The sequence below is a fragment of the Salmo trutta genome, chromosome 2, assembly GCF_901001165.1.
Source record: "Salmo trutta chromosome 2, fSalTru1.1, whole genome shotgun sequence".
Taxonomy (NCBI): Eukaryota; Metazoa; Chordata; class Actinopteri; order Salmoniformes; family Salmonidae; genus Salmo; species Salmo trutta.
The window spans coordinates 58,444,781-58,466,124 of record NC_042958.1 but is presented as its reverse complement, the minus strand read 5'-3'; the positions used below and the strand labels follow the sequence as shown (position 1 = coordinate 58,466,124).

Sequence of the window (21,344 nt, the reverse complement as noted above, 5' to 3'; positions counted from 1 at the left end):
TAATGGCACAACCTTAAAATGGGTACATTTCTACTTGAAGACCAACAAATAACCTTAATTTAAGTACACGTTCATCTCTCATCAAAATTAAGAGAACCAATATATACATTTACTCAATAAAATTGTATTTTTCAAATAACCTTTCAAAAAAAGATTGTTTATTGTCCCATACAATAATCTGTAGCATACTCTTATTTTTTTTCTTTTATTTTTAGGTACAAACCCCCACTAGGCGTTGCTGAGAGCCCATTGGCTGTCGAACGAACAATGGGCTGTGTGATTGGACGAAATTACAGCCTGTTTGTGTAGGAGGAACTTCAGCGCAAAAGAACAGGACGTCGGGAATGTTTTAAACAATATTAACACTGTGTGCCTGCCACACTAACACATATTGTGCGGAACGAAAAGTAGAAGGTAAGCTTTACTATTTTATTTTGACAGTGTATGGTTTGACATTTTCGGGTGAGTGAGAACATGTTTGAGACTCAGGTGTTGATACCTACTTGCCGCTGCTTGCCCTGCAGTCAGCGAGCGTTCTGTTACCATAGCAATGCCATGCGCTATCCAGCCAAGAAGCTAACTAGCATAGCAGCAGGGAAGTCAAGTTAATACAGTGGGTTTATATTTTGAACTCACTATTTGCAATGTCAATTATTCAGTTACTATTCTAAAAAGGTTACTGTTGGCTCAGTAGGGAATGGATAAACTGTAATGTGTAAAATAACATTTGCAGCTGGTGAGGGAGGGTATGTTAGGGGTAGGAAGAAAGCAAGTGTTAACATAGCAGAGACTCAGTCAGTGTGTGTGTGTGTGTGTGCGCGTGCGCGCGCGCTAGTTAGGAGATGACTGATACCTATTAGTTACCATGACAACAAGGAAACATAAGGTAAAGTGACCCCCACATAGATTAAATTACCTCCTATGCTTTAATCTCTGTATGCTGGGGGGCTAGTTGTAACTCATCTTTGGTTAGAATAAAATAAATATAGCTATGAAAGATGGAGCAGAAATTCTTTATAAATCCACAGGTTGCAGTAACAAATAGACCAGAGCATCCCTTTGAACAACTACGGTTCAGTTCCGATTATCTGTAGTGCAGATTTCTCCATGGTCAATGCAAAGCTATTAGGATGTAAGTCAATCTGAGTAGGGCCACCCCTGGGCTCATAGTACAAATGTGCTCTTTTTGTTCAGGATTAGGACCCGACCAGAGGTGGATATGTGGCTTTGTGAGCTGCCTTCTGTTGGGAACGACCACATCTTGCTGGGCCCCTGAAACTGAGGGGCCACGACCAACAAACAGAGTGGGTGAGTTGGACAGGTGGAGGGCATCGTCTAGCATTTCCACCCGCCTTGAATGCACAGCACAGGTTTGTGTACCTTCAAAAAAAAGTATATATATGTATGTGAGAGTGCTGTTCATTGACTACAACTCAGCGTTAAACTCCGTGGTCCACTCCAAGCTCATCACGAAGCTCGGGACCCTGGGACTGAACACCTCCCTCTGCAACTGGATCCTGTTCCTCGGTGTCCACATCACTAAGGACTTAACATGATCCACACACATGGTCCGCACAGTCGTGAAGAGGGCACAACAGTGCCTCTTCTCCCTCAGGAGGCTGAAGAGATTTGGCATGGGCCCTCAGGTCCTGAAGAGGTTCTATAGCTGCACCATCGAGAGCAACTTGACTGGTTGCATCACGGCTTGGAAAGCAACTGCACCGTCCTCGACCGCAAAGCTCTACAGAGGGTGTTGAGGACGGCCCAGTACATCACTGGGGCTGAGCTCCCTGCCATCCTGTACCTTGATATCAGGCGGCATTAGAGGAAGGCCCGAAAAAATTGCGAAAGACTTCAGCTACCCAAGCCATAGACTGTTCTCTCTGCTACCGTCCGGCAAGTGGTACCGGGGCAACGTTTCTCGGACCTGCATGCTCCGAGACAGCTTCTATCAACAAGCAATAAGACTGTTGTATAGATAATCAAATGATTAACCGGACTACATGCGCTGACTCTATTTTGCACTGACTCTATGCACACTCACAAGACTCTATCCACACACACATACACACACTTACATACGCACACACACAACACATGCGTACTGACGCCACACACACACTTTCACACATGTACACATACTCTCATCATACAATGCATCGTCTGTAAATTATACAGACCCCTTCCCTTTTCCCACATTTTGTTACATTACAGCCTTATTCTAAAATGTATTAAATAAAAATTATCCCTCACCAATCTACACACAATACCCCATAATGACAAAGCGAAAACAGGTTTTTAGACATTTTTGCAAATGTATTTAAACGAACAAATAGGGTATTTACATAATTATTCAGACCCTTTGCTATGAGACTTGAAATTGAGCTCAGGTGCATCCTTTTACCATTGAACATCCTTAAGATGTTTCTACTAGATTGGAGTCCACCTGTGGTAAATTCAATTGATTGGACATGATTTGGAAAGGCACATACCTGTCTATATAAGGTCCCACATTTGACAGTGCATGTCAGAGCAAAAACCAAGCCATGAGTTCCAAACACATGTCCGTAGAGCTCCGAGACTGGATTGTTACGAGGCACAGATCTGGGAAAGTGTACCAAAAAAATGTCTACAGCATTGAAAGTCCCCAAGAACACAGTGGCCTCCATCATTCTTAAATGGAAGAAGTTTGGAACCAACAAGGCTCTCCGCCAGGCCAAACTGAGCAATCGGGGGAGAAGGGCCTGGGTCAGGGAGGTGACCAAGAACCCGATGGTCACTCTTGACAGAGCTCCAGAGTTCATCTGTGGAAATGGGAGAAACTTCCAGAAGGACAACCATCTTGCAGCACTCCACCAACCAGGCCTTTATGGTAGAGTGGCCAGACAGAAGCCACTCCTCAGTAAAAGGCACATGACAGCCCGCTTGGAGTTTGCCAAAAGGCACCTAAAGGACTCTCAGACCATGAGAAACGAGGTTCTCTGTTCTGATGAAACCAAGATTGAACTCCTTGGTCTGAATGCCAAGCGTCACGTCTGGAAGAATCCTGGCACCATCCCTAAGGGAAGCATGGTGGTGGCAGCATCATGATGTGGGGTTGTTTTTCAGCGGCAGGGACTGGGAGACTAGTCAAGATCGAGGGAAAGATGAACGGAGCAAAGTACAGAGAGATCTTTGATGAAAACCTGCTCCAGGGTGCTCAGAACCTCAGAATGGGGCGAAGGTTCACCTTGCAACAGGAAAACGACCCTAAACACACAGCCAAGACAACGCAGGAGTGGTATCGGGACAAGTCCTTGAGTGGCCAAGCCAGAGCCCGGACTTGAACCCTATCGAACATAGCTGTGCAGCGACGCTCCCCATGCAACCTGACAGAGCTTGAGAGGATTTGCAGAGAAAAATGGGAGAAACTCCCCAAATACAGGTGTGCCAAGCTTGTAGCGTCATACCCAAGAAGACTCAAGGCTGTAAATGCTGCCGAAGGTGCTTCAACAAAGTACTGAATTAATGGTCTGAATACTTATGTAAATGTGATATTTTGGTGGTTAATTTTTTCTAAGAACCTGTTTTTGCTTTGTCATTATGGGGTATTATGTGTAGATTGATGAGGGGGGGAAACTATTTAATAAGGCTGTAACGTAACAAAATGTGGAAAAGGTCAAGGGGTCTGAATACTTTCCGAATGCAATGTATACGCTGTTGCTACTTAGTTTTTTACATTTTATTATTATCAATCCTGATGCCTAGTCACTTTACCCATGCCTACATGTACATACATAACTACCTCAGCTACCTCGTACCCCTGCACATTGATATGGTATTGGTTCACCCTGTATATAGCTTAATTCTTGTTTTTATTTTCTTATTTTACCTCTGTGTTGTCAGGAATTAGCTTGTAAGTAAGCATTTCACTGTAAGTATTCGGCGCATGTGACAAATAAAATGTGAAGTGATAATGAGGGAAAATGCAGTGAGCATTGATCAGAGAAAAACATGCAAAGTCAGGTCAGTGATTGACTGAATTGTTGATTTGAGTTGTTTTCAGAAGTTTTTTACCATGACTTCAGAACTTTTGCATGAAATAATTACTTTGTTTTTCCATCTTGAGGATAGAGATTAGTGAATTGAAAATGAATTATTATATAGTAATAGACCAATATCGTTCTTTGACTAGAATTTACATCTGATATACTAGAAAAAAATATGCTTGAGAACACAGAACTGCTAGGCCTATTTAAAGACTATATTTATGCAATTGTTGTTTTTTGGATAGGTCCTAAAGAGAGATCCTATGAGAGTGCTGTTGTAACAGTATACCTGTAGAGGTCACTGGGCCGTCTCGGCCAAGCTCAATTACAAGAGTTCAGGGCCAGGATTATCCAGATCACTGGCTCAGAATACTGTTACCCAGCACCAGAGGAGGCTGGTGGGAGGAGCTATTGGTGGATGGGTTGATTGTAATGGCTGGAATGGAACAAATGGAATGGAGTCAAACATGTTGTTTTCATGTGTTGGATGTGTTTGGTACCATTCCATCGATTCCATTCCAGCCATTACAATTAGCTCATCTTCCTATAGCTCCTCCCACTAGCAGCCTATGCCCAGCACCCAGGCCTCCCGCAGCCTGACAGGGATGTCCCTCCTCACCCCCCCGGGCCCTGTCCAGCACTTACCCTTATCATTACCAGCAATTAGCCTACTCTCACCTAGGCTTCACCTTTGGGACGTGAGATCGGAGAGAGAACCCCTCTGTGATGGTCAGTGCACACAAGGACACTTCAAGGGGATTTAGGCTAAGTTACTGTCTGAGGAGTCTTGTGTTTTTTTCCAAACGGAGTGATCCGTCTGAACTCTGTTACAAACTTGATTCGCTGCCCAATAACTCTTGAATGACCCTCTGCTATGGATGGAATGTTGACAGGCCGAGTACCTACCTGAGAAGAGAAATGGAAATAGAAACATGATTCCCTGTGTACATTACAACCTGGATTCTGATCCAGTTGATTGTATTTCAGGGTGGGGGTACTTGTATCCACATCAAAACACAATTATGTAAATGTATGCAAATTGCTTAGATGTAGGTTGGAAAACAGAATGTATTTTAATTTGTGTTAATTGATGCTTGATAACTCAAGTTAATTAACTAGTGTTACTGTTATGTAAGCCTTTTTTATTCCTCTTTGTGTATCTTCTTCAGGATGGACCTGCGAGCAGAGAGCCCTGACAAAGACTCTGAAGATGATGCCTTCAAGTGTGGACCTGAGGGAGGAGAGGAGGGTGAGGGCTGGGGGAGCGATAGTCAACCCGAGGTCTGCACCCCTACTCCTCCGTCCACTGGCAAGAGGAAGAAGAAAAGGAAAAAGAGGTACTTTAAAGTTAAAATATGTAACTGTGTGGATGTACCGGTGCTTTGATGCTTCCTCTTCCCCAGAACGCTGGGAGAGGCAGAAGTTATTGGGGAAGGATGATTACAACCTTGCAGCAAGGCACGTCTGTCCCCCTCTCTCTGTTTCTTCTCTCCCAGATGACTGTGGATCAATATCGTCAACTGCAAATATGAAAGTGGTGAGTTATCCTGCATATACTAACATGTGAATTGGTGTGATTTTATCTTTTCAAAGATCACCCATGTCACTTGCTTTGTTACCCCCATGTTGGGATAATCCGAGACCATCCATTTATTTCCTCACAGTCACAGTTTTGCTACTTAGTCTAGTCAAATACATTTGAAGCACAGATGTACACTGAGTATAGCATACATTAGGAACACCTTCTTAATATTGAGTTGCACCCCCTTTTGCCATCAGAACAGCCTCAATTTGTCAGGGTAGGTGTCGAAAGGTGTTGAAAGCATTCCACAGGGATGCTGGCCCATGTTTACTCCAATGCTTCCCACAGTTGTGTCAAGTTGGCTGGATGTCCTTTGGGTGGTGGACCTTTCTTGATACACACGGGAAACTGTTGACCGTGAAAACCCCAGCAGCGTTGCAGTTCTTGACACAAATCGGTGCACCAGACACCTACTACCATATCCCGTTCAAAGGCACTTAAATCTTTTGTCTTTCCCATTCACCCTCTGAATGGCACACACACAATCCATGTCTCAATTGTCTCAAGGCTTGAAAATCCTTCTTTAACCTGTTTCCTCCCCTTCACCTACACTGATTTGAAGTGGATTTAACAAGTTACATCAATAAGGGATCATAGCTTTCGTCTGGATTCACCTGGTCAGTCTATGTCATGAAAAGAGCAGGGGTTCCTTAATGTTTTGTATACTTAGTGTAGATTAATATATGTCATCTAATAGGAAGTCTTTCTTCCTCACCCTGTCAGTGCGACGTGCTGCTCGCAGATATGGCCTTTTGGAAGCAGTGGAGGGCGAGGACTGGACTCTCTTCTGGACAGACTGCTCTGTCTCACTGGACAGAGTTATGGACATGAAGCGCTACCAGGTACTCAACATCTCCCAAGTGCACTCCTCATTCTCTCCTCATAGAGTTCTGAAAAGGTTCCTCTGCCCCATTCAATGCTATGTGTCTGCTGTACCCTTACAGAAGATCAACCATTTTCCAGGGATGAGTGAGATTTGTAGAAAGGATCTCCTGGCTCGAAACATGAACCGCATGCTAAAGCTCTTCCCCAAAGACTACAATATCTTTCCCCGAACATGGTGCCTACCAGCAGAGTGAGTTCTCATTGTCAATGTGCTTAAGAGTCTCGTTATTCAAAACACATACAGTACCAGTCAAAAGTTTGGACACACGTACTCATTCCAGGGTTTTTCTTTATTTTTACTATTTTCTACATTGTAGAATAATGGTGAAGACATCAAAACTATGAAATAACACATATGGAATCATGTGGAAACCAAAAAAGTGTTAAACAAATCCAAATATATTTTATATTTGACATTCTTCAATGTAGCCACCCTTTGTCTTGATGACAGCTTTGCACACTCTTGGCATTCTCTCAACCAGCTTCATGCGGTAGTCACCTGGAATGCATTTCAATTAACAGGTGTGCCTTGTTAAAAGTTAATTTGTGGAATTTCTTTCCTTCTTAATGTATTTGAGCCAATCAGTTGTCTTGTGACAAGGTAGGGATGGTATACAGAAGATCAATATTATGGCAAGAACGGCTCAAATAAGCAATGAGAATCGGTTGCCAATCATAACTTTAAGACATGAAGGTCAGTCAATCCGGAAAACTTCAAGAACCTTGAAAGTTTCTTCAAGTGCAGTCGCAAAAACCATCACGCACTATAATTAAACTGGCTCTCATGAGGGCCGCCACATGAAAGGAAGACCCAGAGTTACCTCTGCTGCAGAGGATAAATTCATTAGTTAACTGCACCTCAGATTGCAGCCCAAATAAATGCTTCACAGAGTTCAAGTAACATACACATCTCAACATCAACTGTTCAGAGGAGACTGCGTGAATCAGACCTTCATGGTCAGATTACTGCAAAGAAACCACTACTAAAGGACACAAATAAGAATAAGAGACTTGCTTGGGCCAAGAAACACGAGCAATGGAGATTAGACCGGTGGACATCTGTCCTTTGGTCTGATGAGCCCAAATGTGAGATTTTTGGTTCCAACCGCCGTGTCTTTGTGAGATGCAGAGTAGGTGAACGGATGATCTCCACATGTGTGGTTCCCACTGTGAAGCATGGAGGAGGAGGTATGATGGTGTGGGGGTGCTTTGCTGGTGACACTGTCTGTGATTTATTTAGAATTCAAGGCACCCTTAACCAGCATGGTTACAACAGCATTCTGCAGCGATACTTGGAGTGCTGCATCAGATGACCTGGCCTCCACAATCACCCGACCTCAACACAATTGATGGTTTGGGATGAGTTGGACCGCAGAGTGAAGGAAAAGCAGCCAGCAAGTGCTCAGCATATGTGCTGGGCGGCAGGTAGCCTAGTGGTTAGAGCATTGGGCCAGTAACCGAAAGGTTGCTAGATCGAATCCCCGAGCTGCCAAGGTAAAAAATCTGTTCTGAATGACAGAAAAACGACATAAAAATATGTGGGAACTCCTTCAAGACTGTTGGAAAAGCATTCCTCATGAAGCTGATTGAGAGAATGCCAAGAGTGTGCAATGAGGGCATGAAAAAACCTGTTCCCCCTCAGGAGACTGAAAAGATTTGGCATGGGTCCTCAGATCCTCAAAAGGTTCTACAGCTTACACCACTGCTACTCTCTGTTGTTATCATCTATGCATAGTCACTTTAATAACACTACCTACATGTACATATTACCTCAACTAACTCATGCCCCCACACATTGTCTCTGTCCCGGTACCCCCCCCCCCCCCCCATAAATATAGTCACGCAATTGTTATTTTAGTGTGCTGCTCTTTAATTACTTGTTACTTTTATTTCTTGTTCTTATCCGTATTTTTTTGTTAACTGCATTGTTGGTTAGGTGCTCGTAAGTAAGCATTTCACTGTATTCGGCGTATCTGACTAATAAAATTTGATTTGATTTGAAGCTGTCATCAAGGCAAAGGATGGCTACTTTGAAGAATCTAAAATATATTTCGATTTTTTTTAACACTTTTTTTGGTTACTAAATGATTCCATATGTGCTATTTCCTAGTTTTGATGTCTTCACTATTATTCTACAATGTAGAAAATAGTAAAAATAAAGAAAAACCCTGGAATGTGTAGGTGTGTCCTAACTTTTGACTGGTACTGTATATGATCAGGAGAGTAATCAATTGAGAATGGAAGTGTTTTTTTGTATCTCTGCAGTTATAGTGACTTCCAAGCTTACACCAGGTCCAAGAAACACAAGACTTACATCTGTAAGCCAGACTCCGGTTGCCAAGGGCGAGGCATCTTACTCACCAAGTCCAGCAAAGACATCCGGCCCGGAGAACACATGATCTGCCAGGTGTACGTCTCCCGGGTGAGACTCACTCCCTTCTCAGAGAGGGATCCTTCTAGACTTTTGTACATATTGTGTAATATTCTGCACAAGCAATTCAACTCGTAGTTCAACTGAGGTTGCAGGATGACAGTTGTAATAAATGTGATACCTTATTATGTGACAGTAATTATGGGACCAATCAGAGAGAAGGGTTATGACAATGTCATTATGAAAGGACTAATCCGAGAGCAGGCTATGACGATGTTATTACGAAGGGACTAATCAGAGAGCAGGGTTATGTTGATGTCATTAGGTATATCATAATGCCAACCGTCCTCTCCCCCCAGCCATTCGTTATTGACGGCTTCAAGTTTGACCTGCGTATCTATGTGCTGGTGACCTCCTGTGACCCCTTCCGCATCTTCCTGTACAACGAGGGGCTGGCTCGCTTCTGCACTACCCAATACAATGAGCCCAGCAATGGCAACGTGGTGAGGTGGACAACACAGATACTCCGTTAACACTTCTAATGCCAACTGTTACGCAGCCTTACACACTTCTTATTGTCCTATTTCGCCCTGTTCATTGACAGTTAATTGGTAGTTGTGGTGTTGGTTGTGTCGTTGATGCTCTGAAGCATTCGAGATAATCATTTAAAATGGGGAATCGCATCTTTACAGTAGTCATATGTTTATTCCAGAATGATAGTATATTTTCTACGGTGTCCTTTCTGATCCCTTATTGTACCTTTACACATCCCTGGCTCTCCCTCACAAAATGTATATTTGTACAAGGATGATGTTTGCATGCATCTGACCAACTATGCCATCAACAAGCACAGTGAGAACTTTGTCCGTGATGACGACACGGGCAGCAAACGGTAAGCAGGTGTTTGTTTACTTCAAATACCTCTCGAGTTGACCTTTAGCTTTGTTTGTATAATTCATCTCATGATGCAAAGCTTGCATCTCAGTTCCCTCCTCCCTGTCGTTCCAGGAAGCTGTCCACCTTGAACAAGCACCTGGAGGCCATGTGTTACGACACAGAGAAGATGTGGTTGGACATTGAGGACGTGATTATTAAGACGCTCATCTCAGCCCACCCTATCCTCAAACACAACTACCACACCTGTTTCCCCAACCACGCAGCCGGCAGTGCCTGCTTTGAGATCCTTGGCTTTGATGTGCTACTAGACCATCGACTCAAGCCCTGGCTGCTGGAGGTGAGGCCTTCTTAAAGAATCAGGATGATGTATTGATTTGGGTCCGGTTCAGTGTTTGTTGAGCTAAGAAATGTGTTATTCTAATCTACCACACTCTCATCATGCAGTGTCCAATAGGCATTTCGCTAGCAACTTATAATAACTTTATTATTAAAGGTAGATAGCAAACAAGGAATATTCATGATGTTCAATTATGTTCACATTAATATATGGGCGTGTTTATTAAAGGGATACTTTGAGATTTTGACAATGGGGCTTTTTATCTACTTTCCCAGAGTCAGATGAGCTCGTAGATACCATTTTTATGTCTCTGTGTCCAGTATGAAGGAAGTTAGAGGTAGTTTTGCGAGCCAATGCTAACTAGCGTTAGTACAATTAATGGGAGTGTAGCGTCCTAGCAGAGTCCCCCAAAACTTAGTCATTGCGCTAACGCTACTTAGTAATTCCGCTAGCGTTAGTTAGTAGGAGGTAGATAACGTGCCTCATTACCAAAATCCTAAAGTATCCCTTTAATGTTTGTGCAGGTCAACCACTCCCCCAGTTTCACTACTGATTCGCGGTTGGACCGGGAGGTGAAGGATAGCCTGCTGTATGACACCCTGGTCCTTATAAACCTGGGTGCCTGTGACCGCCGTAAGATCACTGAGGAGGAGAAGCGCAGGGTGAAGGAGAGGCTGCAGCAGAACCGCTCCAGAGAGGCTAGGTATAGTCAGGACCGTGTGATGGATAGGAAGACAATGCGGAACTTTGATTTCAATGCGCTTGTAGGATCAGTTTGACCATGTAACAATAAGCTATGATGAGTCATTTTATTATAAATTAGCATTGTTATAGACATGTAACAAACAAAGTGATTTGGACCAAACTCAAGCCAACACACACTGAGTGTACAAAACATTAAGAACACTTTCCATGACATAGACTGACCAGGTGAATCCAGGTGAAAGCTATGATCTCTTATTGATGTCACTTGTTAAATCCACTTCAATCAGTGTAGATGAAGGGGAGGAGACAGGTTAAAGAATAATTTTTAAGCCTTGAGACAACTGAGACATGGGCAAGACTAAAGATGTAAGTGACTTCGAACAGGGTATGATAGTAGGTGTCAAGCGCACCGGTTTGAGTGTGTCAAGAACTGCATCGCTGCTGGTTTTTCACGCTCAACAGTTTCCCGTGTGTATCAAGAATGATCCAACACCCAAGGACATCCAGCCAGCTTGACACAACTGTGGGAAGCATTGGAGTCAACATGGGCCAGCATCCCTGTGGAACGCTTTCGACACCTTGTAGAGTCCATGCTGTTCTGAGGGCTAAAGGGGATGCAACTCCATATTAGGATGGTGTTCTTAATGTTTTGTACACTCAGTGTATATTGAGTGTATGCATTCATTCAGTTGTGGTAATGTTGTGTTGTCAGGAGTGAGGAACTGCGTCAGTCCCAGGCAGCCAGTGTAGAGCAGATGCGGAGGTATGAAGCCAAACACCTGGGTGGCTTCCGTGGAATCTACCCCTGTGAGGGTGGAGAGAAGTACGAGAAGTACTTCAAACACAGCAGCTCCCTGTTTCAGGAGACTGCCGCCTCTAAGGCCAGGGAGGAGTGTGCCAGGTAGAAACAATCACCCAAACACTCACACACATACGCATGCACAGGCTTCTTGACAATACCATGAAAACACTCAACAGAAAATACAAAATCGTTGTGCCTTTAAATTCACTTTTTTTGTTCTTTCATGTACAACTTATTTGTGTGTGACTGTGTGTGACTGTCCGCTCAGGCAGCAGCTGCAGGAGCTTCGTCTGAAGCAGGAGCAGAAGGAGAGGGAGCAGAAGGGGAGCCGTAGACGAGACTTGCAGGGGGAGTCTGCAGGAGAGAGGGCCAAACCACACAGAGTACAAGTTCGTCAGACCAACTCCAACTCCCAACAGGTTACTGTGAGTCACATCACCCTGCCCATCAGATTTTATGTAACATTTTACCTCAGGTTTTGAATGTAGTATTGCCTACAGAATCTAGCAGACAACAACCGTAAAGAGAAGTCTAAAGTCTCGTCTTATCATTGGGGGTGGCAATCTTAGTGGACTTGTAGTTGTAGGGCCTTTCAGTGGCCACAAGAGGGAGCCAAATATCTTCTCCACTAAATACCTTACACATATGTCCAGCTACCAAACTATATATAATGGCCATTTATCATATTTACATAAGCATCTCAATGAATACTGAAGAATGATTATACACTGTGATGAACTTATTCCTTACTGTATGGTGTGAATTGTGGCTGTCCAGCTCCTGACCATGCCCCTCCTGCCTACTGCTACCAATGGTTCCGCTATGGTGCAGGACCTCTCTGATGAGGAGGTGGAGAGGGTGAGTGGACTGCTCCAACGGGAGAGTCTACTGAGGGACCTGGGGGTGGTGGACCAGATCTATAAGCTGCTGCAGGGGCGAGGCCAGTCCATGCCTAACGGCATTACACCACCCCGCGAGCAGAATGAGCGGCCCCTACACAGACATGAACGAGCCAATAAGGTAAGGCTACACCTCCATAGTCACTGACTGGTCAGTTTAGTAAGTTCCGTTTATTGTTTCCCTAACAAGGAAATGTGTCCTCCATATTTTTCCTAATATGGGATAAAGAGCTCGACAGCTTGTAGTCCTAAAAAACAGAAATGAGTTCTCTGGTTCGTTCAAGCATTCTTATGGATGGAAATTAATGGGAAAGAATGAGGTTTTGGGATAAACGTTAGAATAAGGTCAGAGATTAACACAGGTTTAGGAGATCTTATACATTTTGTTCTGTGAGAAAATGTTATTTTATATTATATTTGTCACATGCGCCGAATACAACTGGTGTAGACCTTACAGTGAAGTGCTTACTTGCAGTTTTACGAAAATACCCCAAAAATACGAAATAAAAGTAACATAATTAAAGAGCAGCAGTAAAATAACAATAGCGAGGCTATATACAGGGGGGAACTGGTACAAAGTCAACGTGCGGGGGCACCGGTTAGTCGAGGTAATTGAGGTAATATATACACGTGGGTAGAGTTATTAAAGTGACTTATGCATAGATAATAATTAAGTGATGTTAGCTGATGAAGATTATCTCATAGAACAAAATGTATAAGATCTCCTAAGCCTGTGTTTACTACAAACCTTATTTTTGCCGTTTTATCCAAAAACCCTACAAAAAAAAAAAAAATCTCCATAGGCTTTGTTTAACCAATGAGTTATGGCGGAGTTAGTGCCGACAAAAATACACCATTACTCTTGCTCTCTATGGTCACTGCATTGTCTCAAACATTACTCCATTAGTAATGAGATGCTTAAGTCTGTCCTATGTAATGTCTTGCCAGTTGGACTCCCTGACTGAGTTTTCCTGGAGACCGAAGCGCCACTGTACTGTGATCCAACACCTGTTGCCTCCAGGGGCCAAGCCCTGCCGTCAGTACGTCCATTCCCAGCTGCTGCAGCACCGCTGGCCATGGCCCAGTCTGGACAGGGGGCCCGCTCAGACTGAGTCTGCCTGCCTTCAGTACTACACCCCAGAGGACCAAGTCCTAGAGACGGTCCGCCGGGCACCAGGGGACCTGAGGAGGACCAACAGTGCCCAGCGTATCCCATTGACAAGTGAGCACACCCACTGAGCACCCTCACTGCACCTCACTTTATTGTGTCATTACAGTACCGCCACTGATCTAAAGTTGGACATTGTACTTCTGGGTAATTGGATGGCATAGTATTGATTTTCTCTACCTCTCTCTCTTTTTCTCTCTCTCTTTGACTCTCAGTCAATGGTGCTCGTCAGGGCAGTATGAGCTCGTCTTATGCAGAGTCCAAGGCCCGGACCACAGTGTCAAACATCTCCCAGCTCATGCCTGGACGGCTCCACTGCACCCCCATGTCCTCCGACCCCAAGGCCCTCCAGAGCCTGTTTGTCATCTCCACCCCAGCCCTACTGATCCAGAGGCCCGAGTTCCCCCACCCCATCCGCAAACCCCCGCGCAAAGTCCCCCAGCACGGACAAGGGCGCTAGGGAGCAGGGACTTTACCAGTCCATCCATAGTGCCATAAACCACGAGCAGGGGAGAGTGAACAAGCTTTCCTGGCAAAACTGTACACAAGTTGTCCCTGAAATCCTCTCCCTATACTGTGTACATTTCTTCACTTTTATTTCATGAAAATGAAATTCATTTCTACATTAGCACTGAGCTACTGAGAATTAATTGAAGAGAAATGGAGAATAGATAAATGGAATAGGTCTTATTGTGAAAATATTGAAGCAACGGTGCCTATCGTGACTTAGGTATTGTGTGCGGTACTTGGTAGGAAGACGTGTCATCTCATATGTCTACGCAAACACTGTGGCTTTTACAGAATTGAATGTAAGTGAATACTATCTGTGTCTTATCAAATATCTTGGGTTGTTAAATATCACTATAACCACTGAGCCAATGGTGAAAACACGTTTTTTTTTAATAATTCTGGAAATCTGGATGTTTTACTCAGTAATGTGAAATCTGAAGGGAAAATGTGACCATGTAGGCATATAGCAAGTTTGTATGACTTTGATGTTGATGACTTTGCTACTATGCTATGTTATCATATAGATTTTTGTTTAGCTAAGCAGGAAATTCTAATTTTGCAATGGGAACCATAATCAATCATGTGTGCCAAACCTTAGAAGAAAAGCTCAGGATACTGAAATGAGATACTGAAATGACCACCAAGCTGGACTAACAAATACTCCTCACATTTCACTGATTTTAATTGCAAATTTACCCACAGTATTTTCATATGGTTATTTTAAATTTGGGATGGGGTGTACATTTACTTATTGAGCATTCTTTTATTTGAGTTGGTGAGAAATATAGACAAATACCTTCCGAAATGTTATGCCTTGATCATTGCTCATGTAGAAATGAGGATATTTGTTAAATTCAGGATGATATTGATAATAGTACTAGGCTTATTATCAATATATACTCCATATGAATAATCAAATAGTTTCCTAATTTATGTAAATTATTTGGAAATCTTAAATTTGCACATTTGTAGGCCTACAAATTATGAGTGAAATCTTTGGAAATGCAAACTAATATTTCAATGAAAATGTAAGTTTATTTTCTTTAACAATGCTCTTGTTTGATTTTTTTTTCATAAACGTTGTCGGCCTACTACTGTATTTAAATGGTAATTCGATATTTCGATGTGTTTGCATTTTACCTCAAGAATTATTTGGAAAAGTAGGCTTTAATTACAATCGAAATCATTGAACGATATATTTTTCGATTGGAATATGTAGACCTTTGTAGAGTTTCGATGCGTGTGATCTCAAGTCTATCGCTCAAGACCTATGAGCTGTTGATATAGTTGTCATAACAATAGTTTCAGTTACATAGTTAAATTACACAGTTTAGTTATAGTTTTATATAACTTTCAACACCCTTTATCACAATATTTACATTTCAATAAAAGCACATTAGTTTTATTGTCATCTACAAACACAATAACTCAAGCCCCGTATATACGAATAATGGTTGATTTTTAATCGCCAAAATAAAGTAGTCTTTACTTTTCACGCTGAAACAGCCTGCTGATGAAGACATCATCTTATTGTTGACGTCTTTGAATGCCAATTAAAAATATAGGTTATCAGTTTGTTGTTAGAAATTAGTCATAAAATGTAAGCTGTGTTCTTGTATATTCGATCCAATGAACTAGCCTATGCATCAATATTCTCTAGTATTTCAGCTAACTAGCTCTTCACAGTTTAATATTTGTATCAGGTTCACGTAAATACGTCTATTCCACACTGGTTCAAAATGACGTGTAAAAAAACGTTGATTGAATCAGTGTGCCCAGTGGGTTCCCTCGTCTCCCTATCACCCCCTCCCTTGTTGGTTTCTCTCACTTTGCATTCAAGCGCGCAATGCTTTGTCTGTTGTCTGGAGATTTTCGTCTGGAGACATCATCGTATCCAAAACAAGGCAGGATATACCCCGTGAAGGTATAATCCATGTATTCTGCCCCATCATTCACGGACTTCAGAGAGGTAGGCAATTGAATTGACATGGAAATGTTGGTCTTCACCGAGGAAAGTCATGCCTAAACTTCAAACCTTGCGTTTATTCCATGAAGTGTAATATATGCTAGTAGCCTGACTTAAATAAGATTTTAAACAATAGAAAATGAGCTCTTATTTCGTTAATGGTCTATTCTCAAAAAACAGCAACAGCGAGTCCTGGCATTCCGATTATGGGCTGGCACATGATTTGGGAAGCACATCCTCTGTATCGTACGGATACGGTGCCGGTGGCACCATCCAGCAGCAGCATCCCACGCAGTTAACGGAATTCTACAATGGCACATCGTTGTCCAAAACCGCTCACCAACACCAACTAAATCCGTGCGTATTATCGCTGCCAATGGGCAGCTTGTATCATGCCCACGATGTGATACAGAGACCAACCTTTTACGCATCCCATAATACGGATTGTATCCAGTACAGTGATTATCATTTGAAATCCACCGGGGTTGCAAATGATTCCGTGTGCGCAGAACAGTGCTCCTCTCTACCCGACCTCTTTCCCTGGATGAAACCACAAGGTGAGTCAATGACCCTTAAAACACCTCATTTGAGAATTTGGTTGACCTCGGAGATATGTGAGACACCCCCCCCCCAATAAACTTCGTTTTCAAATGACCCCCAATAAACTTCGTTGTTTTTCCAGCATTTCTGGAGAGGACAATGGCTCGTTATGGTGTCAAAAAGAAACTGTAAATCTATTTTATGATGTGAGAAAAGTTTTTGCTTCGCCTGATTTTTTTCTTCTTCTTTTTGTGTGTGTGTGTCTTCCATAACAGCTAGGGTATGTGGTAGCCTTTGTTTAGGCCTATTGAGTCAATGTTCATCTAAATGTCTCTAAAATGTTTTGTCTCTCAGCAGCTACCGGACGGAGAAGAGGCAGACAGGCATACAGTCGCTTCCAGACTCTGGAACTTGAGAAGGAGTTCTTATTTAACTCTTACTTGACCCGCAAGCGCAAGGTTGAAGTCTCGCACGCTCTGGCGCTCACCGAGCGGCAGATTAAAATCTGGTTTCAAAACAGACGCATGAAATGGAAGAAGGAGAACAAGAAGGACACATTTCCGATAAACAGGCCGGATCAGAATGAAATCAAGAAAGAGAGCAAAGAAACGTACAAGAATATTCAGACGTCAGATGAGGAGGGTAAAGGATAAGACTATCCTAGACTTGGTGATGGGAGGTCACACAGTGATAACAAATGTGTTAATTATAAATTGCATTTCGAATAAAAAAAATCAACAGTCAAATCTATTGTGTTTGTTGATAATTCATTGTCAAATTAAATTCTATAAAACTGGAGAAGACGTGCGCAAAATAGCTTTTACGCACCATTTTACGCATCATTCCAATTATTTATTTATTTATTTATTTCACCTTTATTTAACCAGGTAGGCAAGTTGAGAACAAGTTCTCATTTACAATTGCGACCTGGCCAAGATAAAGCAAAGCAGTTCGACAACATACAAAAACACAGTTACACATGGAGTAAAACAACATACAATCAATGATGCAGAAGAAAAAATAAGACTATATACAATGTGAGCAAATGATGTGAGATAAGGGAGGTAAAGGCAAAAAAATGCCATGGTGGCAAAGTAAATAAAGTATGGCAAGAAAAACACTGGAATGGTAGATTTGTAGTTTGAGGAAAGTTAAAAGTTAAAATATAAATAATATGGTGCAAAGGAGCAAAATAAATAAAATAAATAAATACAGTAGGGGAAGAGGTAGTAGTTTGGGCTAAATTAAGGATGGAGAATTAGAGGTTTGTGCGTGTGAATCACTTCTGCAGAATAGTCTGAACAGGTATTTATGTTGTTAGAATGTATAATTATGTAATTTAGTGCAGTATGGTAGCACAGCTGCCACACTTTCTGCCACTAATAATAATGATTCATCATTAGATGGGCTTCCGAGTGGCGCAGTGGTCTAGGGCACTGCAACTCAGTGCTCGAGGCGTCACTACAGACCCTGGTTCGATTCCAGGCTGTATCACAAACGGCCGTGATTGGTAGTCCCATAGGGTGGCGCACAATTGGCCAAGCGTCGTCCGGGTTAGGGTTTGGCCGGGGTAGGCCGTCATTGTAAATAAGAATTTGTTCTTAACTGACTTTCCTAGTTAAAAAAATGATCAATTAAAAATGTTTTTTTTTTAAAAAGCTGGCACTAAATCCTAACTTAATTAAGATAGGCATAAAGAATTTTGCGCAAACCTCCAATGGGCATGTTTTATGCAAAGATAGAATAACGTGCACATCTCGAGTCCATTTTAATTGGCAGTTTTGTATCTGTGTTGTCAATGTTGTGTCTAGAGCTGTTGTCAGGCCTTGGCTGTAAAGGCTGCTACTGGATGTAAACTGTAAATAAAATGTAACCTTTTAAAATCGAAGCCTTTCCTTTATTGTGAAACATTCAGGCCTACCTAATAGTGTAATTGTTCGGATCTTTGTTTGCTGAAATCCATACTTTTTTAATAAAACGTTAATCAAATACAACCACCAACTGTTTTCTTGAATAGATTCAATTGGCACATGCGCATTAGCGCTGAGTTGCCATAGAGCAACAGTAACTAGGAAACAGTCGGTGGTTGTATTTGATGAACGTTTCATTAAAAAGTATGGTTTTCAGAAAACAAAGAAAGGCATGCAACAACAGATGACAAACAGGTACACAGCAAGCGTTAAGGAATTAACATTTGGAAGTGTCGACGCATAGCTAATTGAAGGAGTCGGAGGTTCATTTAAAAGAACGAATCTTTGCTCAACTCTGTGGAGGAGTTAAGCTGGCTAACAACCAAGATCACATATTGCTGGTCTGTATCCAGTTTCCTCCGTGTTATATCGACATTTTGATTAGCCTATACAGTTTGGCACTAGCAGAACAAATTCAAAAGATCTAGAGATATTATAGAAAAAAATATTTGTTTTACTATGTCGGGTAACTGATATTTTGTACACCATCATTCAGTCTAATATAAGCCTGGTTGAATTCATGCCAATTGTATATTCATTGGGCCTAGATTTTAAAAAGTGTCTGAAGGTTATTAATAAACAGTCTGGAATTGTGGAAACACACAATTTCAGCTAAATTTTATCCACCTTCATGAGGCAAATACATTGTAGTTAATGAAAACTATAATGTATCAAAATGCTTCATGTTAGTTTATTGTTGATAGGTTGTTAGCATTTTTTAGACTGCAATACAATGTTCCAACGTAGACCTATAGCCCTACTTACAGGTCACATTCATCCAAAGTAGAATCATTTCAAACTGCATTTGACAACCTCCAAGTCTACATAATATTTACGAATTTTATAGAAATAGTGATAAAAACGAGTTCTCCGTTTATTGTCGTGGAGGTTAGGCCTGTTGTTCTTACTAATGAAAAACATTCCTGAATGAATTTCAATTAAAAACACATTGCAAGTTTCCTAGAATATGTTCGGTTTAGGCTAGTCCTGCTTTGGGGAGATTAGGCCGAATTGTCTCTGTGCGACCTTTTGCAGAAGGAATATGTTGCATTGGGGGGTTTTATGGTTTTATTGCATCTATAAACGTCGGAAATCCTTTTGTCAATGAAATTACATTTAACAGGGCACCATGCAAATAGTTGCTTTGGCTATGTAACGGAACATTTTTCCATACATTTTATATAAATATTTTACCTTATGATTATATACATGCCTGATGACCACTGGGCACAGACGTCAGTTCAACCTCTTATTACACGTTGGCTTAACATAATTTCATTGAAATGACGTGGAAACAACGTTGATTCAACCAATGTGTGCCCAGTGGGTGTTTTCAAATAGGGATATCTTTGGTCTATATATCTTAACATACAACTGTTTTATATGAGAGAAAAATCTTAAGATGGGCAGCTCACTAGGCTATTGCAACAGTATAGGCTAATTACATGGATCCCTATCATATTTTGTCGCATTTGTTTGAAAATTTGTGCTAGTGCAATGAAGGTAGGCCTATAGGCTATCTAAGGGATTCATAAAGGGTTCACGCTTGATTATGTTGATATATAACTAGTTTAACTTAACTACATTACTAAACGTAATGCAAATGTAGACTAGGCCTTAAATAATTATCCGTTTACATAATCTACCTATAGGCTTTTATCAATAATTTAAGTAAACTTATAATAACTATCCTATAAGACAATGTAAATTGTAACCAAACATGTTTTATATAAGCCTATATGCTATTGTATGGAACTACAATTTGGTCAAACGTTTCCGCATTTTTGTAGCTTAATATTCAATTGATAAGGCATGATCATCAAATGCTCTAAATAGGATACCGGCCTGAAATATTATAGACCTAGCCATTTCGCTTTAAAGACAACGTAGCTTTTTAAAAAAAGCCAAAAATGCTATCCCATCTTTCAAAGAAAAAGATGGCGATGAAGAAAGAAATGCCTTCTATTGAAGCGTTCCTGAAAAATGCAATAAATTAGAGTCTGCTAATGAAAATGTACAACTTTATGATGGAACTTTACGACTGGCTGGGTTCTGGGATTGGCTGAGGTTGGTCATGTGGACTCTGGACAGGGAACTTTTTACCCCTTGAGGTTATATTGCAGCTGTCTGTTTTCGACCGCTCATTCAGTAACACCTTCGTTTTCTTGGCTCTTGTATAAGCTCCAGTTGAATTCTGGTAGAAATGTGTTCTGTATCTACGGAGCTCCACCAACTGAGAGATGGAGTCAATGAGGAATCCCTCATCCAATGTTAGCCTATGCTAATGTGGCTATCTCTGAATTGCACCGTCAAAGAAGACTCAATATTCGCAAGGACAATGGAATACTTTATGTTTTATTTTTCACAGAGGGAATCGTTTATTTATTGCTACTTACCGTATGCAATATACCAGATTAACAGTAATGGAAGACTAAAAAGAACCTTGATAATCACATCCGGAATACCCACATGCGAAATGATGAATTATCAACAAAAGGTAGGTCGTCAAATCTCAATGTCCTATATCACCACAATCATACTTGAAGCCTGTCTTATAAGGTTTTTAAAATGATAAAATGTTGAGTAGGTTGAGTAGGTGCAAATTATGTTCGATAAAAACCGTTACAAATGTAACATTGGTAGCATACAAAATGGCTAGTGTCTTAAAGTGTACTAGCATTGTA

At 41.6% G+C, this 21,344-nt stretch overlaps 2 protein-coding genes across 3 annotated transcripts; both read left to right on the top strand.

Moving 5' to 3' along the window:
* The first annotated feature begins 317 nt into the window (after positions 1–317).
* On the top strand, positions 318–15,273 carry ttll6 (tubulin tyrosine ligase-like family, member 6). Of its 2 annotated transcripts, none has more exons than XM_029707849.1 (16): positions 318–414; positions 1,195–1,308; positions 5,198–5,365; positions 5,528–5,565; positions 6,334–6,452; positions 6,555–6,685; positions 8,761–8,917; positions 9,226–9,369; positions 9,673–9,758; positions 9,875–10,100; positions 10,625–10,803; positions 11,518–11,706; positions 11,876–12,032; positions 12,385–12,627; positions 13,455–13,728; positions 13,890–15,273. In XM_029707849.1, exons 3-16 carry the CDS (start codon positions 5,199–5,201, stop codon positions 14,132–14,134), a joined length of 2,355 nt encoding a protein of 784 aa, XP_029563709.1. In that variant the 5' UTR covers positions 318–414; positions 1,195–1,308; position 5,198; the 3' UTR covers positions 14,135–15,273. The 2 variants fall into 2 exon arrangements, with proteins under 2 accessions (XP_029563709.1, XP_029563701.1); XM_029707841.1 differs by having other exon boundaries at positions 8,740–8,917.
* Positions 15,274–16,200: 927 nt separating this feature from the next.
* On the top strand, positions 16,201–17,358 carry LOC115158665 (homeobox protein Hox-B8-like). Its single transcript, XM_029707861.1, has 2 exons — positions 16,201–16,707; positions 17,045–17,358. The coding sequence occupies exons 1-2, from the start codon at positions 16,290–16,292 to the stop codon at positions 17,341–17,343; spliced, it is 717 nt and encodes a 238-aa protein (XP_029563721.1). The 5' UTR covers positions 16,201–16,289; the 3' UTR covers positions 17,344–17,358.
* Positions 17,359–21,344: the final 3,986 nt, after the last annotated feature.